General features: G+C 43.5%; 1 protein-coding gene across 3 annotated transcripts in view; it reads right to left on the bottom strand.

The window, feature by feature from the left end:
• Positions 1 to 903: 903 nt before the first annotated feature.
• The window catches only part of LOC125014885 (BTG3 associated nuclear protein), a 35,399-nt gene continuing 15,874 nt past the window's right edge, over positions 904 to 20,428 (bottom strand). For all 3 annotated transcript variants that reach the window (XM_047596414.1, XM_047596412.1, XM_047596413.1), the window contains exons 12-13: positions 7,578 to 7,718; positions 904 to 1,978 (exon numbers count right to left, since the gene is read on the bottom strand). In XM_047596414.1, coding sequence (XP_047452370.1) covers positions 1,862 to 1,978; positions 7,578 to 7,718 — 258 coding nt within the window. In that variant the 3' untranslated portion in view covers positions 904 to 1,861. The remainder of the gene's footprint in view (positions 1,979 to 7,577; positions 7,719 to 20,428) is intronic.

Genomic DNA, 20,428 nt, shown 5'->3' with positions numbered 1-20,428 from the left:
GAAGAGGGGCTGTTCGCTTCCAAGTCCACGGTTTAATGGAGGGCTCACTGGGAAAGGGGGGGTGGGGGGGGCAACATTTGAACGCCTCTATGGCAAACACATTGACCCGCCAGACTATCCCACAAACTCAGCTTAGAGAATTATTTTTTTCGGAGGGGAGTAAATGCACTTTAACACGGCTTTCTACTGCGATAGTGGAAAACACAAGGCGAGTGGGAGGGATGGGAGGACTAAGCAGGCGAGGCAGCGAGGGGACTGGACAGAGCAGTGTAAAACGGGGTCAGAGACAGCAACAACAGACTGAAAGGAAACATGAGTAAGCAGCCAAGACCATGGATGTTGTTTTATCAAGTTCATTTTGTCGCCTGGTTCTTATCCCGACTCCAAAATACACTATTACATCACACCAAGCATGGGAAAACCAACCCAAATCAACACACAGTCTCACAGCGTTCCGCTTATCTCCTGTCTTCTTTACTGCCAGAATATTTATCATTAATGGAGCATCCCTCTAAGAAGGAGCAACCCGCAGTTTTTAGGAAAAACAGAACAATGAGTTCTAAAGAAATGCACTTTATAATGATGACAGCATATCAATTATAGTCTTTAGACAAATTTGAATGAGTTAAAGCCTCTTTTTGCTCTCATGTAAACATCGCTGACAGTACAGTAGCCTGCTACAACAGTTATCGAGGATGACATGATATATATTTACTTCAGAAATAGTGAAAAATTAGCCTGACATGAAACAAGACCTCAAACCCAAACTATCATTTCAGACTCTCTTCCATTTTCTGCTTGTGGTGGATGAAAGCAGAAGCATGTCTGGGAAGGCTTTGAAGCCGGTTCGGCTGATGGAAACAAAGACAATATACTGAGAGAGAAATATATATAAAAGCACACTTTTATGGCAACCACAAACATGTTTTATTGACATGACTGTATCTGTTACAGGAACAAAACTGGGGAAATAAACAAACTTCAGGGTTTCCTCGACAGTCTACGAGCGACATGTACCGTCTACGACTGGCACTGTTTCTTCTATTTCATGGTCTTTTAAGTTAAAGATCCCCCCACCCCGAAAAAAAATTCAGCATGTTACAATTAGAAAAATCAAACAAACAAACAAAGCTGTGCGGCTGAGGCAATATGAAAACAAGCTGAACACAGGAAAGGAAGGCCGGGCTCACAGCCGGGGGACATAGTATGGAGTGAATTATGGCAAGTGACAGGAAATCAAATTAATCACAACCAAAGAGTAGCCATCCTCAGCCAAATCTACTTTCTGCTGGAGTCCACTGTGACAAATGACGAGAAAAGGAGCACATTGCTGGTTGTTTGAGGTGGGAAGCGGGGAGTTTTGCAAACCCTCACGGGGGCTTCGGGGTTAGCCAAGCAGCTTAAGTCCAAATAACTCCACCATTTTCCAAAGTTGATGTAAATACAAATTTTGTGCTGATGAAGTGGCAGGACGATGGTCTGCATAAGCAGCAACCTCCCTGGATAGATAATAATCCAACTGTGTATTCTGCGGTGGGTCAACTCATTCTGGTGATGAAAACTCCAGAAGGACCACAGTGGATTTTTGAGTATCACGGCCTTTTTCAAGTCCTCTGTGAACATTTCCACATTTTCGACATCTGGTTGGCAAGGAGTTGAGCAGTATGCGAGGGAAAACGGAAAAACAGGAAAAACGGTTCTTTCCTCTGTTTCATCTGTGACCTTCAGTATTTGCTGAGAGACGTTCTAGCTGGTTTGCTTGTCAGACGATGCATTTGTTGACCTCTGATGTTCCGCCGATGCTCGTCGGGGCCGCGCTCTTGTGCAGATCGCAGGTCTTTTCGTCGAGCCAGACGGCCCCTCAGGTGGCCACAGAGGTGACAATCTGGACGACCTCGCCGTTGTCTCCGTGGATGGCACCCTGGATGGCCTCTTTCACCTCCATGTCGGCCTGCAGGGCTGGGGCCAGCTCAGCAGCCTGGGACGTGACAAAGGGGAGAGAGCGCAGTGAAACCTTACATGTTAAACATTTGCTTATTATGTAGCATGCGAGCTAACCAGCAGAGATGGGCGCCAAAGTTTTACATTTCTAAGTATGCCGCACAAAGATGAGAACTAGGAACATCATCACTGTTCTCTGAATAGCTGCTGCACCTGAGAAGTTAAAAAGGATACTGCTACATGAACAGTTGTGAGCAATAATGGAAGAAGGAGTGTCTCCCTTGTGCCTCCATAACAGTTCTGACTCATCAGAGAATGGATATGGGCCTTCTGTGGGTGTCCAAAATGTTCTTAGTGGGGGCTTTTGGTTCTTAGCTTAGTTGAGGGGAGGGTCCTTTTTGGATCGTTCCACAGATACGTGATCGGTTTGGGATCTAGGGAATTTGGAGGCCAGGTCAACACTTTATACTGTTTTTCATGTTTTCTGAGTTGTTCCTAAACGGTTTTTGCGTGTCTGTTGTCAAGAAGTGTCATTGCTGTGGGGTGGAGGTGCCTGGTCTGGTCGAGGTGGGTGGTACATGCCAGGTCCAAACATTTCCCAGCAGAACAATGTGTTATTGCAAGATGGTCAGTGTTTTACTTCTCCTGTCAGTGGTTTTAATGTTGCGGCTGACCGGTATGCGTCAAATGCTTCTGCCTCAAGTGTTACTGTTGTGCCTACATTCACGTAACTTGGAGGTTGTTTTTCCTGCATCAACCTTGTGTATGCTAGACAGCCAGAAATAGACTCCAACTACAGAATATCAACCTAAATCCTCCATTTAGCTCTCAATCCCATTGTTCTAGGGGTGGGTATTGGGAAGGGCTTCAAGATATACGATACGTAGTCACGATACGATACATTATTGCGATATTATGATATTGCGATATATTGCAATATTCTACATAGTTCACTGAGAAATTTAAATGCATCTTAAAATACACACGTATACACGTACATCAGATGATGATCATTCATTGGACAAACTGAGTCAAAAAACAATATTAATCCAAATGATCCACTTCCAATTTGTTGCATTTCTACAGAAAAAGTATTGGTGGAAGTTGTTCAAGATAGGCCCAAACCTTTGCTTTTAAAATCGATACCAAGACGTTCAAAATCAATATTGTGTCGGAAGAAAGAATATCATGATATATTGTCATATTGATATTTTTTCCCACCCCTACATTGCACACCATTTAATAAGAAGCAATGATCAGTTGGCAATGTTTACATATAAAAAAAAAGCTGTATAAAGGCCATACCTAGAAGTATTGTTACTGATGAGTGGTACAGACGTAGGGACAGAAGACAGATGGACGGACCAGAGGAATGACAAGAGAGATTAGAGATGAGATATATCAGAGAACAAAGAAGAAGACAGTTGGGGGAAAGTAATGAGAGAAGAAGCAGAGTGACAGGTGGAGACAGATTTGACAAGAGATGAGCCGTTCGTGTTTTTTAATGCTCTCCGACTGTCTCTGCAGCCGATGTCAGACAGACCAAGGTATTGTTCGGGTAAAACCCTCTTTAAAAGACGAGAGTTTCATGAGTCACTCCTGGATGATGACCACGAAGAGTGACTCACTGCTTCCTCAAACGCACGCCAAAGGTTCCCTGAACGCACCTGCACCATTTAATCCTCCCTTCAGCCCAGTGTGCTGTCACTAGACAACAGCGTTGACTGGAGCACAGCTGCACCGTTGCAGAACACACAATGCAAAAAAAAAAAATAATAAAATAAATAAATAAATAACATGAGGCTGACACGCTGTGAGCACTGGCGCTACAGAAGCCAAGTAAAACTCACATGAATCCATGTTTTCCATAAAGAAACAAAGGTACCGCACATGTTAAACTCTCGTAGCCAGATCAAATCAATTTGCAAATAGTGGTCAAACTGGTTCAAACGGGTTGAGTCTGTGTTTAAGCCGATCAGCAATGGTTCTGTTTCTGAACCAGTTTTTTTTCAAACCTTAAGAAACCTCCTTCACCCACGCTGTTGTTGTCCAGGCCTCGGAGCTGAGCTGCATACACCACATGTGCAAAATATGAGTGTATCACCCAACTTGTGGCAATGCCACTCGGAATGCAATATGATTTTTGCGTTGCGCCCCAATTCATCTGCATGATGGAAACTATTAAATTAAAAAAAAAAAAAAAAAGGGGGGGGGGGGCAGCAAGAGATAAATAAACACAAAAGGCCTAAGTCATTTTTCAGTAAGTTGTATAAATGCTTCCATATGTCTGGAAACAGATGAGAGCCAGTCTCTGATTTTTTTTTTTTTTTTTTTATAAAAGGAACAGCTCTAAACTTTCTCTGAACTTCGAACTCGGCATTGTTTACGCTCTTGGACATCAAAACCGAACTGTGAAAATAGCCCACCCTGTACCAGGCAGGCCAAGCCATGTGTCTGACTAAATAGTCAACGCTTTTCGGCGCCTTTTTGATTTCTCCCCATCCCATCCCCCGTAAGCGTCTTAGAGGTAAAATAATATACATTATGACACATTATTTTCAGGCCGATTTGAACAATGTGACAGAGAGTTTGATAAATAGACGCCGTATTGTTAACAAGTGGTTTCGTTCTGTCTTTGAGCATGTCTTTATGCATTTACCAAACCTTCACTTTAAAGAAGAGCACACTGATGACTGCTCAGACCCACGTCAACAGTGTTGATTTCTGTCAAACATACGGCGGAACAAATGGGCCTTTTTTGACCTGAAAATTGTTTCAAACAAACCAGTTGAGTAAATACACTGATTGCTCACTGCGCCAAGCAACATGGAGCGCAGATCTTGAAATACAATACAAGGAGTGGCAATCACTGTTCCAGTTTGAAACAAAGAAGCAGGGTCTTCTGATTGTGTATGATGCACGCCTAAATTTGTTTTAATTATTGCAAGATGGTCCCGACTACCTTCACACTTGCAATGGAACCAATTACCTAGACAACTGCGGACAACAAAAAAGACAACAAAGGATGCTCTCACTCGGAGGAAGTTTGTCAGAGTCTCGCCAGCACGTTCGCCCTCCTCGAGTCTCACGAAGAGGTGAATACAATCAGACGCAATAAGGAGATCCGCATCGAGACAGCCGCGACGTTTTACACAGCTATGAGTAATTTGAAGTTTCGCTCTGTTTACGCCATAACAATGCAACAAAGGCTGGACTCGCATCAGAACTACAGGGTAATCATTACAGCGTACACTTCAGAGAAAGAAGCACCGGAGAGAAAATGTGATATGCAACATTTCTGGGGAAAACAAAAGCAGAGGGCACAATGGAAAAGTGCTGTTGTTTTATGTTCCTCGCAGAGTTAAAGTGACCACTTCAAAGGCCAGCGCACCGTTTGCCTGAACGCCATCCTGATTCCACATGTGCCTGTGGCTCTACACGCTCATCAAGGGATTTCAGGCATATTTACTAAGTACCACTCTTCTCTGGATAACCCTCTGTTTACTCCACGACATTATGTTTAATTACTGTTTGCCCAAAGACCAACCATAATGACTAAGAGTTAAGAGTTTTGTATTTAAGCAACAGTATGACAAAAGTGGGAAAGCAGCCTCATTGTACTTGTAAGTAGTTTAGCAAAACTGATGAAATTACACTAGTATTTTTATTTCAACACCACGGTAAGTGATATAAACAGTGGCACACTTAGCACTCTGGGTGTGTGTATCACGCTCTACAACTGAATACCCGACTTTATCACAGACGGTTTGGTTTCGCAAGCACTCCTCCTCCTCCTCCTCCTCCTCCTCACTACACTACACTACACCCCCCCAGGGTTTTGTGTCTGTATTCCCAGACATGGAGAGAACTTCATTGTTTGGTTTACAGACATAAATGATGAAAATTATTGGAGGAAATCAACAGTCTTGAGCTGTGGAGCATTGAGAACAAGCTGCTGCTCAGTGGACACCAAACCAAGGAGCTGGTCGTCGACCGTCTACAACAGTACAGCTGGTTTATGAATCTGAGAATCAAAAGCAAAGACAATCTGCCATGGCCATCACATAGTTCCACACGGGTAATAAATAAATAAATAAATAAATAAATAGTCAGCAATATAATTTATTATATCAATCCTGAGTAGCAGAAATGGACTATTTCTATATTTAAACGTTACGGTTATTACAAAACAGTCTAATTTCTGATAAAAGAAAACACAAAAACAAACGTATAAATTCCTACAACTGACACATGTATAAAGCAGGGCAGAAATTACGAGTTCTCTTTTAATTCTTACGTGGCTGAAGCTGAATTCCTCAGAACGAAAAGATTTGTTCCTGGCCATCTCTTTTTAAAGAACGCGTATGTTCAACTTCTGAGACATATTTCAGATTTTTTTTAAAAAAAATAATATAAATAAATAATAAAAATGTCTTCTGAGGAGCCTGACTCAAGCACAGCGAATCTCTGTAGGGAGACAGATGCTGTGAGGTGACTAGCCGTCCCGGCATGTCCGTATTTTTGGATCAGCGTGTAATTCTGAGTCACCAGTATAGACAATAACAAAATGTGATGACAATAAATCCAAAGGTAGGACACTGTGTATGTCATTCCAGGCAAAAACTATGAGCTCCAAGCTGCATTGCAGGACGGTTAGGTAAGCTCAGTAAAATGTCATTTGCGTTCATTTTATTGTCTTTTTTTTTTTTTATGATCCACATAAAAACTAAACAGTGCATTGAGCTGACAAATAGACTTCAGTGCAATGTATATTTGGATTTTCTATTTATTATAAGGAATAGATGTGACAATCTCTTGTTTGTTTGGATATGCAAGGTGCTCCGTCTGAATGTAGCTTCACCTTCTCTGGCATTTGTGTGAATGTTACTTAGACATGTACCACCCACCTAGACCAGACCAGACCAGCCCCACCCCATAGCTATGAGCTTGATGACACCAGTCATCCCCAGCAGGGTGCAGTCTGACACAGGTACACGCATAAAAACACTTTAGAAACAACTAAGAAAAAAACATAAGAGCAGCACAAGGTGTTGACCTGGTTTCCAAACTCATGGGATCCCAAACCCTCGCCACAAACAACATTGTGTTACCAAACACCACAGGACGCCCTCAGAAGGCCCATGTCCATGATCTGATGAATCACAGCTGTTTTGGAGGCACAAGGGAAGCCTACATAATATTAAGAAGCTGGTCATAATGTTATGCCAGATCGCTGTATATGTAAAAGAAAACATAAAAGATGTAGTCAATGCAAGTGTTGCAATGCCTGATCAATGCCAAACTCTCACATCTGAGTTGGAGCGAAGCTGCAACTCGAATTTCCATAAGAAAAAAACGATGTAAATAAATACCCCATCCCACAAATTAATGCCATCACGGATCACTGATTTAACTGTTGCATTGTGTAGTTTAAATTAAAGGAAGAGAAGTGGGAAACACATCTGTTTATTGTGGACAGGCTAAAAAATAAACACATGTGAGATGGAACTGATCTGCATTACTACTGGGGGTCTGTTCCAGCTTAAACACTTGAAACGTTTCCCAGTCTGTGTACATATGTACGACTGCGTGGAAGCATTTCTTTTCTTTTTTTTCCCCAATGTGTGTTGTTTTACCTGCACGGCAGCCGTGTGATCTGCAACGGGGGCTAGCTGGACGTACTGCACTTGGATGTCGGGGGGCAGGGGGGAGCCCTCCACCGCCGTGGCTCCACCGTCGGCCGACGCGACGGCTATCAGCTGAGCTCCACGCAGGACCTGGGGCACAGAATTCAGGACAACAGATAAACACACGTGAAACTTTCTCAGCGTTCATCAGCCATGAGTTACTCTGTTCTCACAAGTGTGATAGCTCTGACACGCCCGGATAAGCTTGATGTGGCTCAGAAATCAACAGTCTGACGAACCGCTTTGATTCACAGCACACACAACTGAAAACAAGGGCCAAATAAAAACAACCATGAGAATACCTCGTTCCCAGTTAGATGTGTTTGTGTTCTTTTATTGATTACAATCATCACTGGATACAAGATAACAAAAGGACGCACCGCGAAACAATGTGGCGAGGATAGAGCCACGCGGTGGTATCCGAGTGGCGTAAATAAATACTTCATACCCGCCGTTCTCACTCCTCCGCCACCCTTTTGTTTATGCATTGAGTTGGAGAGGAACTTTATGGAGCATTCAATTCAATTAAGTTTTGTTTCCCTGGACTCCACAACACAATATGCTAGTTAGTTTTCATTTTTTATTGCTTTTGTCTCAATTTGGTCATATTTAAAGGAAACAGAGGCAAATTGGCAGAGAGCGGCTATTGAGACGTTGCAGGGGGATCCTAATCTCCCACAGCATTGAATGTCAGCAGGGCGACATTAGAGCTCCGTGGTTTTTGACGCACTAATTACAGAGCAGCAGAGCAGCTGGAGTGTTGGTGAGTGTTCCTATAGTCTGTTAAGGCTTTCCCTATAGATAGACCATAACCACAAACACTGGAAATGGCATCTGCACGTTTGCACTTGCACGAGGTTTCACACGCGCACTTGTGTTTGTATCTTTGTGGAGACCTTCCACTGACACAACGCATTCCCTAGCCACTTACCTTGAACCTAACCATCTCACCCAAGAGCCCAAACCCAACACTTAGCCCAACCATAACCCAACTGTACCCTGAAACCAAGTGTTAACAGGTTTTAAGCCTCAAAGTGATGAGGCCCAGTCCAAAGGGTCCCGCAGCATTAGTATTCCATGAAAGATTGGCACCCGCAACTTAGTGAAAAAACAAAGAGCCCCCCACCACATACACTTACGCGCAGATGGTCCGAGATTAGCAGAGCGCTGCAGTTAATTTGGCTAGCATAACTCCAATGCGACAACAGGCAATACAAACTGACGTACAATCATCCTGTCAACAGAAACACACAAAGACGTATGGAGGGAAACATTCACTCGGCTTTGTACGTGTTCGTTTCAGACAGAGGTCAGAGACCACGCTACTGCACCCCCCCTCGGTGTGGTCCTGAGCCTTCCAGCAATAAGTTTCTCAGAGGGGGCATTACTGCTTTGAAGTAAGGCATTCGCACTTCAGTTGACATCATGCTCTCATTTATGTTTTTTTTAAATAGTTTCACGGCATCGGATTGAACACAGTTCTTTTCTGTTGTCTCCCCTTTGGCGGATCTCACATCTACGTTGTTGTCATGTGGGGTCTCTGTCTCCAGCTGCACTTTGTACTAGGACCGACTGGGATATGCTTAACACACAGTAAAACATTTAAGGGCGAACATGCAAGGCTGTAGAAAAACCCAAACCTCACAAACCTCAGTTGCAGATGATGTTTGGTGCCCCCTTACCCTTCCAGCCCTTAAGTGCCAAACAAAGTCCCAGCTGCGAGTCAGGCTGTTGCTTTGAAGTTACTCTGAGATGGTGCCGGGCCCCCAAAGCTTCAGTCACCGCGCCACCCCCCCCCTTGCCAGTACCCACCAGGGAGACACTTTGCCAATTTCACCACAAAGTCTGCTGCCTCATCACCACAGTGTGCCAGAGCCAGCCAGCCTGCTGGAAGTTATTAGCCTAAGAAGTCTGTCTGACTCACCCGATCAGACAACCGAGACACTTCAAGGAACAGACATGGATTGAGGGCTGAGTGAGTTAGGGTCCTAATTTAGCAGCAGACTATTACAGCCGGATCAAATGAATCACACCGTTTGGTGACCCATAAAGCATTCTTGATCATTTAGAACATCGGCCTCGAGGATGTGTAAACAACAATTAGACAGTTAAAAGAAATAGTTTGACATGTTGAGAAATACCAAGGATATACTGTAGATGAGACTGTACGCTGTTAATATGAAGCCAGACGACGTGGAGTTAGCTCAGCATTAAGTTGGAGACAGCCGGACAAAGCCGACATTGCCAGGCTTCCACTCTCGATGCTTAGTCTGAAGTTAAGCTAACTGTCTCTTGGCTCCTGCGGTAGCATATGCATATTCAAGCATATGAAAATATCGTATTGGTCTATTAGTTCAATGGTAGTTCAATGAGAAACCAAACATACAAACAGCTGCTTGATTGTTTCCTCAAGGCTAACATTCATAGAGGTGAATCCTTGCGTACATTAGGGCCACAGGGAATAAAACAAGGCTAAGGGTTGACCCATTTGCCAAGAGATTTGCCCCGAGTGTCGGATCTCTCTCAGCCAGCGGAGTATTCGCTTCATATCATTCCCCTAATCTTCCTCCCACATTTCCTGTCTTTCAATATAGGCAACGAGCCCAAAAAAGGCTTCTGCCAGGTGCTGCCATCTATGTTTTTCAGTGTCAACGTGTATGTGATGTGTATGATGGTGCCTGCCGGACCGCTGCATTAAGCGCACGATCGCAGAGGTCGCCGGGATGCTATAGTTGACATTTGAGATCGTAAACACTTGTCTCACTCAATTAACGTCTCGACCTCCATTTGAGAGCAGTTTGCATTCTCAGCTGTGAGGAGCAGCACACAGAGGCTCACAAAAGCATTTACAGAGTTGGAACGGTGTGTGAGATCTCTGCAGCGATTACACAGGAACTTCTCGGCTCCACATCCTGTCCCACGACTTTCCTCGTCAGGACAACTCGCCTCCACTGCTCAAAGTATGAGTCAGTTGAAGACCATCAAAAAATGAAGACCCTAATGATGTGTGCACGGATGTGTACTAGGATACGCGTCAGTCTCATGGCACTTTTCCCTATTAGCAAAAACAACTAATTTCTTGCCTATAATTACCTCGATGTTGGAAGTTTTTTAAAAAACACTGTGTACTGATGATAATTACCTCTCATTCAGATAATAGGACACAATCATCATTAGGCTCGTTGGCAATGATGCAAACCAATTATAATACTTTATCAAGGAAATGTTTTATGAGGTAAACATGATTCTGCTTGCAGATTAGGCTGAATGAACAATGTTCGTAGTATAATAAAACAAGGTGAGAAATGTTTCCAAATAATTTCTTGGAGCACACGGGTCTCCAGACACCGAGGAACGGTATCGGTTTTCAACTAAACGGAGGAATGACTCACTTAAAACGTAGCCCATTATATTAAATTTAATGCAGCAGGGTCAGTTTGTGAGAAACATGGGGAAAACAACGGACCATGAGTGCATTTGTCACGTTGACCTCAAGGTTTTAGTGACTGGGGCCTTTAAATAATAAGCAGCACAACAGCGGAGAAGAGCACTAACAAACAAGAGCATCTTAAATTCTCTGCGGGCTTTTGTCAATTGCCTTCATTGAGAAAAAAAATAAATAAATCTTTCGCTGATGCAGTAATGAATCCAGGACACTAAATAGCTACAGCGATGGGAGAGCACGGACACAAAAAAAAACAACAGCAGCAGCTTAATGCTAAACGCATTAACAATTCTAAGACTGTATGAAACTAACCACTGGATAAACAAGGCTTCAAACCCAGTGTTCGTCTGTTTGCCTGAGAATTCTACTCCCCCATCTTCACATGAAACTAGTTAAACTTGAGTAATGAGGGCTTTAAGAAATAATGGGTCGTCCAGAAATAAAACAATGCCTCTGAGCTCTCATCTCTGTCCCAGCTCACAGTAACGCAAGATCAGCTTCCACGGAGCACAAACTTGGCACAAGCTGGCATCGATTCCCGGGCTTACAGGAGGTCTCAGTTAAGCTCAGCTGTGCATCGGTTTAACGCTATGAGTCACTCACTTAGTGCGCTCGAGTGTGTTTGTGTCTGAGTGTGTTTTAAAAGATTTCGCTTCCCTTGCTATAAGTGCTTTGGAAACTCACAACACCCGATACCCATTTCTAAAAAACCAAAAAATTGTTCACACTCTTTCTGCGCTTTACGAAAAGAGACCCACACAAATCTGGATTCTATCATTCCCAAAGGGGTACCGCCTCTTCTTTCAAATCCGGAAAAAAAAAAAAAAGATGCAAAAAAAAAAACAAAAAAAAAAACATAAATAATAAAAATTAAAAAAAAATCTAACCAAAACACGGAAACGAGAAAAGAAACATTTGGACTTTGGAGTGCCTGGAACTTCCTCTCACTTTAACAGTCCTCAACAACATCTGCAACTGCCAACTCTGGACAGATGTCTAAACAGAAACACTAGCTCCGGGTGGGTAGGTGGGGTTAAAGTGGAGGAGTGGTGAGACTAATGCCTCGGTTCGACTTGGCCGTAAAGATGCCCATGGACACAGCGGTGCTCTGAGTGCTTGTTTTGTGTCGACGGGGAAAATGAACACACTGGCCTAGATGTGTCTCGCTGCAGTCATTAACTCTTAGTTACACAGGCCTTTTATATTAGCTCCGAGTCTGAAGGCTATTCCGATTTCAGCTGGGCCACAGCTCATAACATGACTGAACAGAAAACATCGAGCTTGTGACACAAATAAAGTTTGTTTTTGAAAAACATGCGTGAATTCTTTCATTCATCACCAGACACATGGTCAAACCTATTAGTACACACTGAGGATAGAGCAAATACCTAACTCAACATCACTCTTTCAAATACGTGCTTGTTATGAAGGCTATAAATGACCTTGTGACCCAGAGCTTCCTATCTCCACCCACACGCCATCACACTGTTTCCACACCAGAGCTTAACACCTGCATCAAATCAAACCCTCCCCTGCATCCTTCGCTCCTTCGCAACTCCCACCAACGGACTCGGAGTCAAACTCGGGCAGATTTCGGGGACGTTTTACGACAAAACCAGCTTGACTCGAGTTCTGATCCGCTGCAGGAAATCAAAAGGGGGACTCGTGACAAAAATAACAGCTGTAATTAAGAACTGGGGCCCCTTAAAAAACAAAGAGGATGAAAAGTTCCACTGGAGGTTCTCTCTGTTCTTTCGCAGAAATCTAAACTTGGCCCGGATAATTGAGGAAGGCATTTTTACAATGTCAGTAAATTTAATGATTTAAGATGATGACTTTATCATGTTTTCAATTAGCCTGTTTAATTCAACAGCGCCAGACGAGATGATATACACAGGTTGTAAAAGTCAACTAGCAAAATATCACAATGCACAAAAAAGCCGTTCACAACAACTCATTTCATTTAGTAGTGAGTCGGAATTTGCAAACACACCGTGATGGAGGCCAAGGCATTCCTTAAATCAAAATTTTCATGACAACTGAAGAAATACATCATATTTTGTTTTCTGTTCTGACATTTCCTTTCAAATATCATAAACAATAGAAATCGGACTGGAAACTAAATCTTGGGCCTTAAACCATGTCCAGATGACCCGTGAATGACCTTTTAAATTGCACAATGAAAGTTCCCAGCAACTGCTCTCACATCTCAGATCTGCTGTGAAAGATATCTGTCATCTTCAATTAGCACGTAGCGCATTTGAGTCTTTAACTCACTGAGGCAACATATCTATGACATAAAAAAATCTGTTTTACTGCTGGATGAGTTTCTTTACTGACAAAACTGGCGCTGTAAAGAGAAAGAACCCGAGACATCTTTCCAACAGCTGTATTTTGTAAGTATTTTGTATTTGGACCGCTTTTCCCGTGTTGCGCACAACCTTAACGTAATCTATACCATCCTAACTTTTGCTTGAGAACTTACTCTTAATCAACCTGGCTGGAACCATGTTAAACCACTTTAACATATGTTTGAATATGTGCCACGGTCTTTGAACGTCGCTGCCATTAAATCGTTATCTAAAAGCTTTTTTTCCCTTAAAATTCTTAGATGTTCTTTTCCACAACAAAAAAACAGAAAAAAATGTTTACTAGAAAGTGGTATCAAATGGCACTTGGCTTGAGAATGGTTTTGCACTCAATGGCTCACATTGCCGCAGCAGCCTGAGCAGCAAATCAAGTATCCAAACGACAGTTCAACTTAGTTTTAGTTTCTTGCTTTGACATTGCCAATTGTAATTCCAAATAGCTAATAGGTTGTAAAGATAGCTTCCAAAAGTAGTTCAGATCAGGTGGCATGGTTACAGTCCAGTACAGCTGAACGGCAGTAGCTCAGCTGGTAGGTTCGATCCCATTGTATCCCCAGTCTGCCCGTTGCGTCCTTGGGCAATACACTTTACTCCCAGTGTGATCTCCACTGATGTACGATTGTGAGTGAGTGATATGGATGGCAGTGGGAGAGGCCGTCGGCGTGGATTGGCGGCCATGTTTCCGTCAGCCTGCCCCAGGAGAGTTGTGACGGCCGTGGTAGGAGTAGTTACCTCGAATAGCAGCGTAAGGGGAAGAGGGTTGCGGTCGCTGAGGTTGGTACATTTTGAGACATTCCAGAGGAGTGAAGCACGAATGGCAGCTCATGGAGGCCTCCATCCGATTGTCTGCCAGTCCGTCATGGGCATGTTTAACTGTTGTGAAACTGTGACACAACGTTTAGGTAAACTATGACGGCTGCTTGTCTGAAAAGCTTCAGACTCAACACCGCACGTCCTTGGATCTCCGGCAAGACGCTGGGGGACTGGCAAGGCAGGGCTGCACTAGGCCTGTGCTGATGGTGACTCACACAGAAATGTATCTAAAACATCTGGTTTCCTTTACTCACATGCAGCAGCCCTGACTTTGCCCACAAAGACAAAAGAAAAAACTACTGGGGGTACCCTCCTTTGCACCGCTCTGAAATGCCATTACAAACAGACTCCCACACTCTTCATTAAGGATTCCCCAATAAGTGGGCTTTCATCACGAGACCATGCCACAAGGACACGAAGCAGACCACTACTCCTTTGAAACGTGATCCGCCACTAGGCCTCTAAATCCTTGAATGCTTACGTAGATCCCACTTACACTAAACACTGGTCGTAAAACATCTTGTTTGTATCTTTTTGTCTCATTTGTATCCTCCCCGAACACTGAATCATAGAAATCTCAACAAACCCTTATGCTGTAGAAACAACATTCTTAAGCAGCGAGAGGGAAAGAGGACAACTAAGGCCACAAGTGAGCAGTTTGATTCCAGCACATATCACACCCTGATTCTGTGAGGTTAAGCCCACATATTGTTCCAGGGTCTGCTTTGTGTTTGTGACCAGACGATACTGCACTTGTACGCGCCACACCTATGCATGTACTGGTTCGGCGTCAAAAGAGCTGAGGTCTCTTGCGCACACGAGAACACCACACGTACAACAGCAGTCCAGAAAAGCTGAGAACAAACACTACTTGTAATCTACTTTCTCTATGTATCACTTCTCCCTCTTAAGGACTCTGTTTACATGTCTGGCTCCACTTCTCGTGTCCTCTCCATTTACCAATCCTCGCAAGCTCCCTGCACCATTCCCCCAAAATCATTTGTATTGTTACTGATTGTGTGTTTACAGGTCCTGGCGGCAGAGCTGAGGGGCCGAGCTGGACTCAGTTCTGTGACCCAGTTCCCACACTGACCATGAAACGGTGTCACTCGGGATGATCCGACAGATGCACCAAAACATGTGCTGACAGGATGGCTGAGGTTCAGCTGGGGGGGGGGGGGTATGGGAGACGGTTTCCAGACAAACACATCTAAAGCCCCTTATGGGCGTCGATCGGGTCCATCATGGTCAAATGATGCAGACAGATGACAGGATGAGTAACTTTGGTAAATCTTTCCTCCTGAGATGTGTCACGCTGTTGTGTTCAGATAGTCACGACATTGGTTTGAAGCTATTCAACAGGGAGAGTCCTCTGGAAACAGCAAGCTCGCTCAATCGCAGATTTGATTCTTTTCTGTAGGTTTTATCATTCAATTAATTCCTATTACTTACCTATCAGCTTACACTAGCATTAACCAGGGACAGTGTAATGCAAGGCTCGTTTTTAAGGTGGAAACAATTTGGGCATACAGTCTGTGCTTCATTCGTCTACTCTCTCTTGCACACTAATCCCTGATTCTCTTCACCGTTCTTATCAAATAAGGCCAAAAACTCGATAAATCAGGAGGAGATATACAGCCAAGACAGCACTGAAGCCTCTTAAGTTAGCGGATACCTTCCACTTGAAATAAAATCTACATCATAAAGCCTGCTGAAACAAATGGGAAAGAAAAACAAAAATAGGTCATCTGAGGCCACTGTGAGCACAATGCATTTGGCTGAGCCAGGAAACGCTCCAGCAGGGGGCACAATCCCCATATGTGGCCCCCGGTGCCATGCATTTGTGCTACAGCGTGTTTTTGTCAGATTCACAGCTCAGCTGGTGTCAGTTTCTAATCAACGGCACAAAAAAAATGTCTTCCAGACGGTTGCTCCTTTTTGCTTTCCTTTTTCCCTATTTTTTTTTTCCTCTCACTCCCCTCCTCCTCATCAGTCGCTCCTTTCATCTTCCAATCCCCCATTTGGTCTGCATCAGTGCAGGGTAAGATCACAGCGCGGAGAGAAGAGCACAAGATAAGAGGCCATGACAGACAGGGAGCGCAGTAAAAGACTAGTTATTTTATAGTTTCATGGGTCTGCCTTCTCTTCCGTCTGCATGAGAGGGTTTTTATAGACCAGCGGGAACATTGTATGCCTTTGGACCGGCTCCGCTCCGATTTTCAGCTGGCACTGCTGCGCAAAGTTCAGGGCTCAATTGGCACAAACTTACATGGGAACCGACACACAAACATCTGCAGCCGCATTACACAAATTTGACGTGTACATGAAAAGTTAGACCAACACACAGTAAACAGTCAGATGCGTGTTGCACGCTCCTCTGCTCGTTGCATGCAGACAGTCTCCAGCGGCAAAACACAGGATGACAGATGGATTAAGGGTAGACGCTGCGCAGCCTTCTCAACCTTTTAACGCAGCCTGTTTCCTCAACTGCCAAGGCACCTCGATTTCAAATACAGTAAAGCCAGAACAAGGGTTTGAGTTCCTTATCATCTAGCAATGATGATAATAGCAAAGCATCTAGAATTGAATTGAATTGAATTGAATTGAATTGAATCTAGCAATGCCCCAGTTCGACGCGTTTGTTTGTTTGCTTTGGAACGTTACAGGAAAAGAAAGGCCAAGTGTGCTCAGTGATAATTTACCTACCGTGAAGCATAATTTACTAAAACAACACATGCCAAACTGAGCAAAGGAATTAAAAGTAATTGCAAAAGTATTATTTTAATGACCGAAATAATAATTATGTAATTACTGATTTGCTCATTAGTTAAGAAGCCTGCATCAGAAATGCAACCTTTGAGGAGGTCAAGATTGCAGCAACACTTGCAGTATTGGGAAGTGCAACCTATTCCAGGTACTACGTACTGTAAATTCCCTTTGCAACATGTGTACCACAAACCCAGTGTGGATTTGGCCCCAGCAGCTGCATAAACAGAGGCAAACTAAAATGACAAGCCAATAAGAGCGGCATACCAATGTTGACAAGTATGCATAATGATCAAGTAAAAAGATCAAAATTTGGCCCCAACACAAGTAATTAAACGATCCATTATCTACACCCATCCCTGGAGGATAAAAAGGAATCAGCAGAGTGAAATGTTGAACCGCTTTCATGGATGATGAAGTTTCCCAAGTCAGATTTAGTCTAATCTTCTCAATGAAACCTGACACGTCAGTTTGACATTTTTTGAGTAACGCTGCGGTATTCAGATTGTAGCCAGATGCGAAATTCACACGACGCCTGTGCACATCGCCGAGATCTGAATTAAAAGTGGAAGACGAATGCAACAAATGCTGCAGAAAGAAATAAAAACAACAAGGTGGAGACAACCGAGGAGAATGCGGACAAATTAAGAAACCCATTAGGAGCAACGCGGTACAAAAACCATCTGTGTCAAGTCGCTAATTGTCGACCGATTGCATTGGATGTGGCAGGTGGCCTTTAAAAAAAAAAACAGGTGTAACCACGGCTACAAAACACGGCGTAAAAGGAAATGAAGAGGAGGACACTGCCCCAGAGGAAAAAAAGGGAGAAGAGATAGCTTGTTGTGTGTTGAAATGCGTAGGTTACACTAACATAGCCTCAGCACTATTCTGCCAGATTACAAAAACACTGACATCATACGTAGCCTGTTTGATGTAAGCCTCAGTGTATACAGACAAATTAGATATTTAAGGAAGAACACATCGGAATCATGTCTGACATTTATTACTTGTTTCAGGCTCTAAACTCGCAGTAAGTAATCATGATAAAGGAAAAAAGAAAATGTAATTTGCGTCCACCCAAATCCAATGGAAGTCAGTTATTTTGTTGAGTAAGAGCTATAACTACTATCATACTTGCTTTGGCCCCATTTCCTTTGAGGGTCTCTATGAACTTTATAGGTTGCGTCAGCGTCGAAGCTGACCTAAGATTTGCTCACCCTCCGGTCCATGAGAATAGGAGAGCATGCAAGTGAAGAGACACTGTCATTGTTTTGCACCACTGCATGTGTGTGAACAACTCGACCTGCAACATGAGGTTGAAAGAATAAGTCACCCTCTGTTGCTTTTGGCACTACACTCGTATCATTTTACAGACCAAATCAAAGTATGAGCTAAATAGAGAGGGAAAATAAAGAAGCTTTTTATTGGACTAGGCTCCCAGACACTGCCAAGGGAATAGAGGCCTTTGTGCAGTTTTTAGTTCCTTTATCTTGGGAGTCTTTGGAGTCCGTTTACAAAGGAACTAAGTGCTGCGCGCATTAAAAAACTAAAGTTTCGACTTTTAATGTGTGCGTTGGTGCATGTTACGGCGCATGAAGAGCCGATGGAAAACTCCAAAAAAATGTTCTGTGCTCTGTGAAGTGGCATGGATAACTGCTGGAAACGTGTGTTGTGGCGCAAAATCTAAACCAAATCGTAGCCAAAACTTGTTCCAAGACCCCAGAGAGGAACGGAGGGGAATATTGCTGTCGGCCTCGGCGAGGCGGGTCGCCCGAGGACACGAGCATGCATGTGTGTGTTTACGAGCGTGTGAGAGAGAGGGAGCACGAATTTGCGGTGACTATCTCGAGCTATTGAAAACACACAACGGAGCCAAACACTCAATAAAACAATGCAAACAATGAAATCTCATCTCTCTCATATAAAGCAGATGCATTCGCACATTGCGAATGTGTGTGCATGCAGATAGCCAATGGCATCTTGAGCCTATGAGGGAGCCGAATAATTGAGGTCTTAATCAGACTATAAAATGAAGAAGCAGCTGAAAGCACATGGTTCCAGTCAGTGGGTGGCTTGTAACTCATTCTTTACCCCAGAGTTTGACATAATATACGGAAGAGATGATTGACTTTGTTTTCAAGCGCAGTGTTGGAGGTCCACTACTTTAGTATTTTAAAAACAAATGTTATTGTAATCACATTACTATCAACTGTACTGCAATATGAATATGTTTTTGCTTGCATTACATTCTTAAGTCTCTTTATTGGCATAACAGCGAGGGAAAAAGCTCCTTTTCCGAATTCTGCCTTCAATTTAAGCCAAAAAAACTCTGAATTATGAGCAGATAGCACACGGCCGAGCCAAAAAAATGGCAAATGCAAATCAGACAGTCGGAATTTAAGGCTACAGACTCTATTTTTTACTATTTTTACTACAAGCCATGGAAGTAAGTAGCAATGTGGTCTTACTGGGCCTTCAAACAAAGAGGCTCTGTTGGTGGAGGCGTTTAGCATACAATGCACTGCTGAGACGCTGAAATGTGATCCGATACGGCTAGTGTGAGAAATAATTTTACAATACTGGATGTTACCACTTTATGGTTGCCTTGCAACGTCCGGTGTTTGCGTCGGCGGCAACACTCAACCCACTGGTCATGTGGCGCCTGATGAAGCACAGCATGATTCAGAAAAAAAAGGGGGGGAGGGGGGGTCGGTGACCCACCTACTTTCCTTAAGGGGTCATGTGGAATTTACTGCCTTTGAAAATAAATAAGAACATATAATTTTCTAGTAATTATCCTAACAGAAAATATGCGCAGCCCCTCGCTTAAGAAAAAAAAAAAAAAAAAACTCAATGACAGTTACAGAAAAACACCTGTTGGGACAAAGTAAAACAGTTTGACCACCAGACGGGCAACGTGAGAAAGAACTTCCTTCCCTCAAGTCCCGCTCGTAGACGAACATGATGAAATCATAAATGTGAAATTATGGTTGTCGTCAGGCTTCCACATGTGGCCTGCAATGGTCATACATGAGCCGGCGCTGCTTTGATCGAGGCTCGCTTGGATCTCAGAGGGAAGAACGGAGAAACAGGAAGGGCCCTCAGTCCAGAGACAGAAATGTGTGGGGCGGGGACGAACAAAGACTCAGACACTGGGAGGACACCAAAAACACATCTGCCCATGTGTTGCATGTTTCTAATTAGTACGGTGTGTGTATACAAGTGAACGGTTCCACAAAAACGTCACTCATCCACCCATGAGCCATTTGGCAACGTTGAAGAAGCGTTAGTATCTTATGTTGCCTCATCTACTGGTGACATGTACATAAGGTGATCGACCAAAGTGAAATGCATTTTTTTTAATGCATAACTCTCTACTGCTCTCTACTGCTCTGTTGTCTATTTTG

The sequence above is a fragment of the Mugil cephalus genome, chromosome 10 (genome assembly GCF_022458985.1).
Source record: "Mugil cephalus isolate CIBA_MC_2020 chromosome 10, CIBA_Mcephalus_1.1, whole genome shotgun sequence".
NCBI lineage: Eukaryota > Metazoa > Chordata > Actinopteri > Mugiliformes > Mugilidae > Mugil > Mugil cephalus.
Note: the sequence above shows the minus strand (reverse complement) of the source record. Positions and strands in the feature narration are given on the sequence as shown.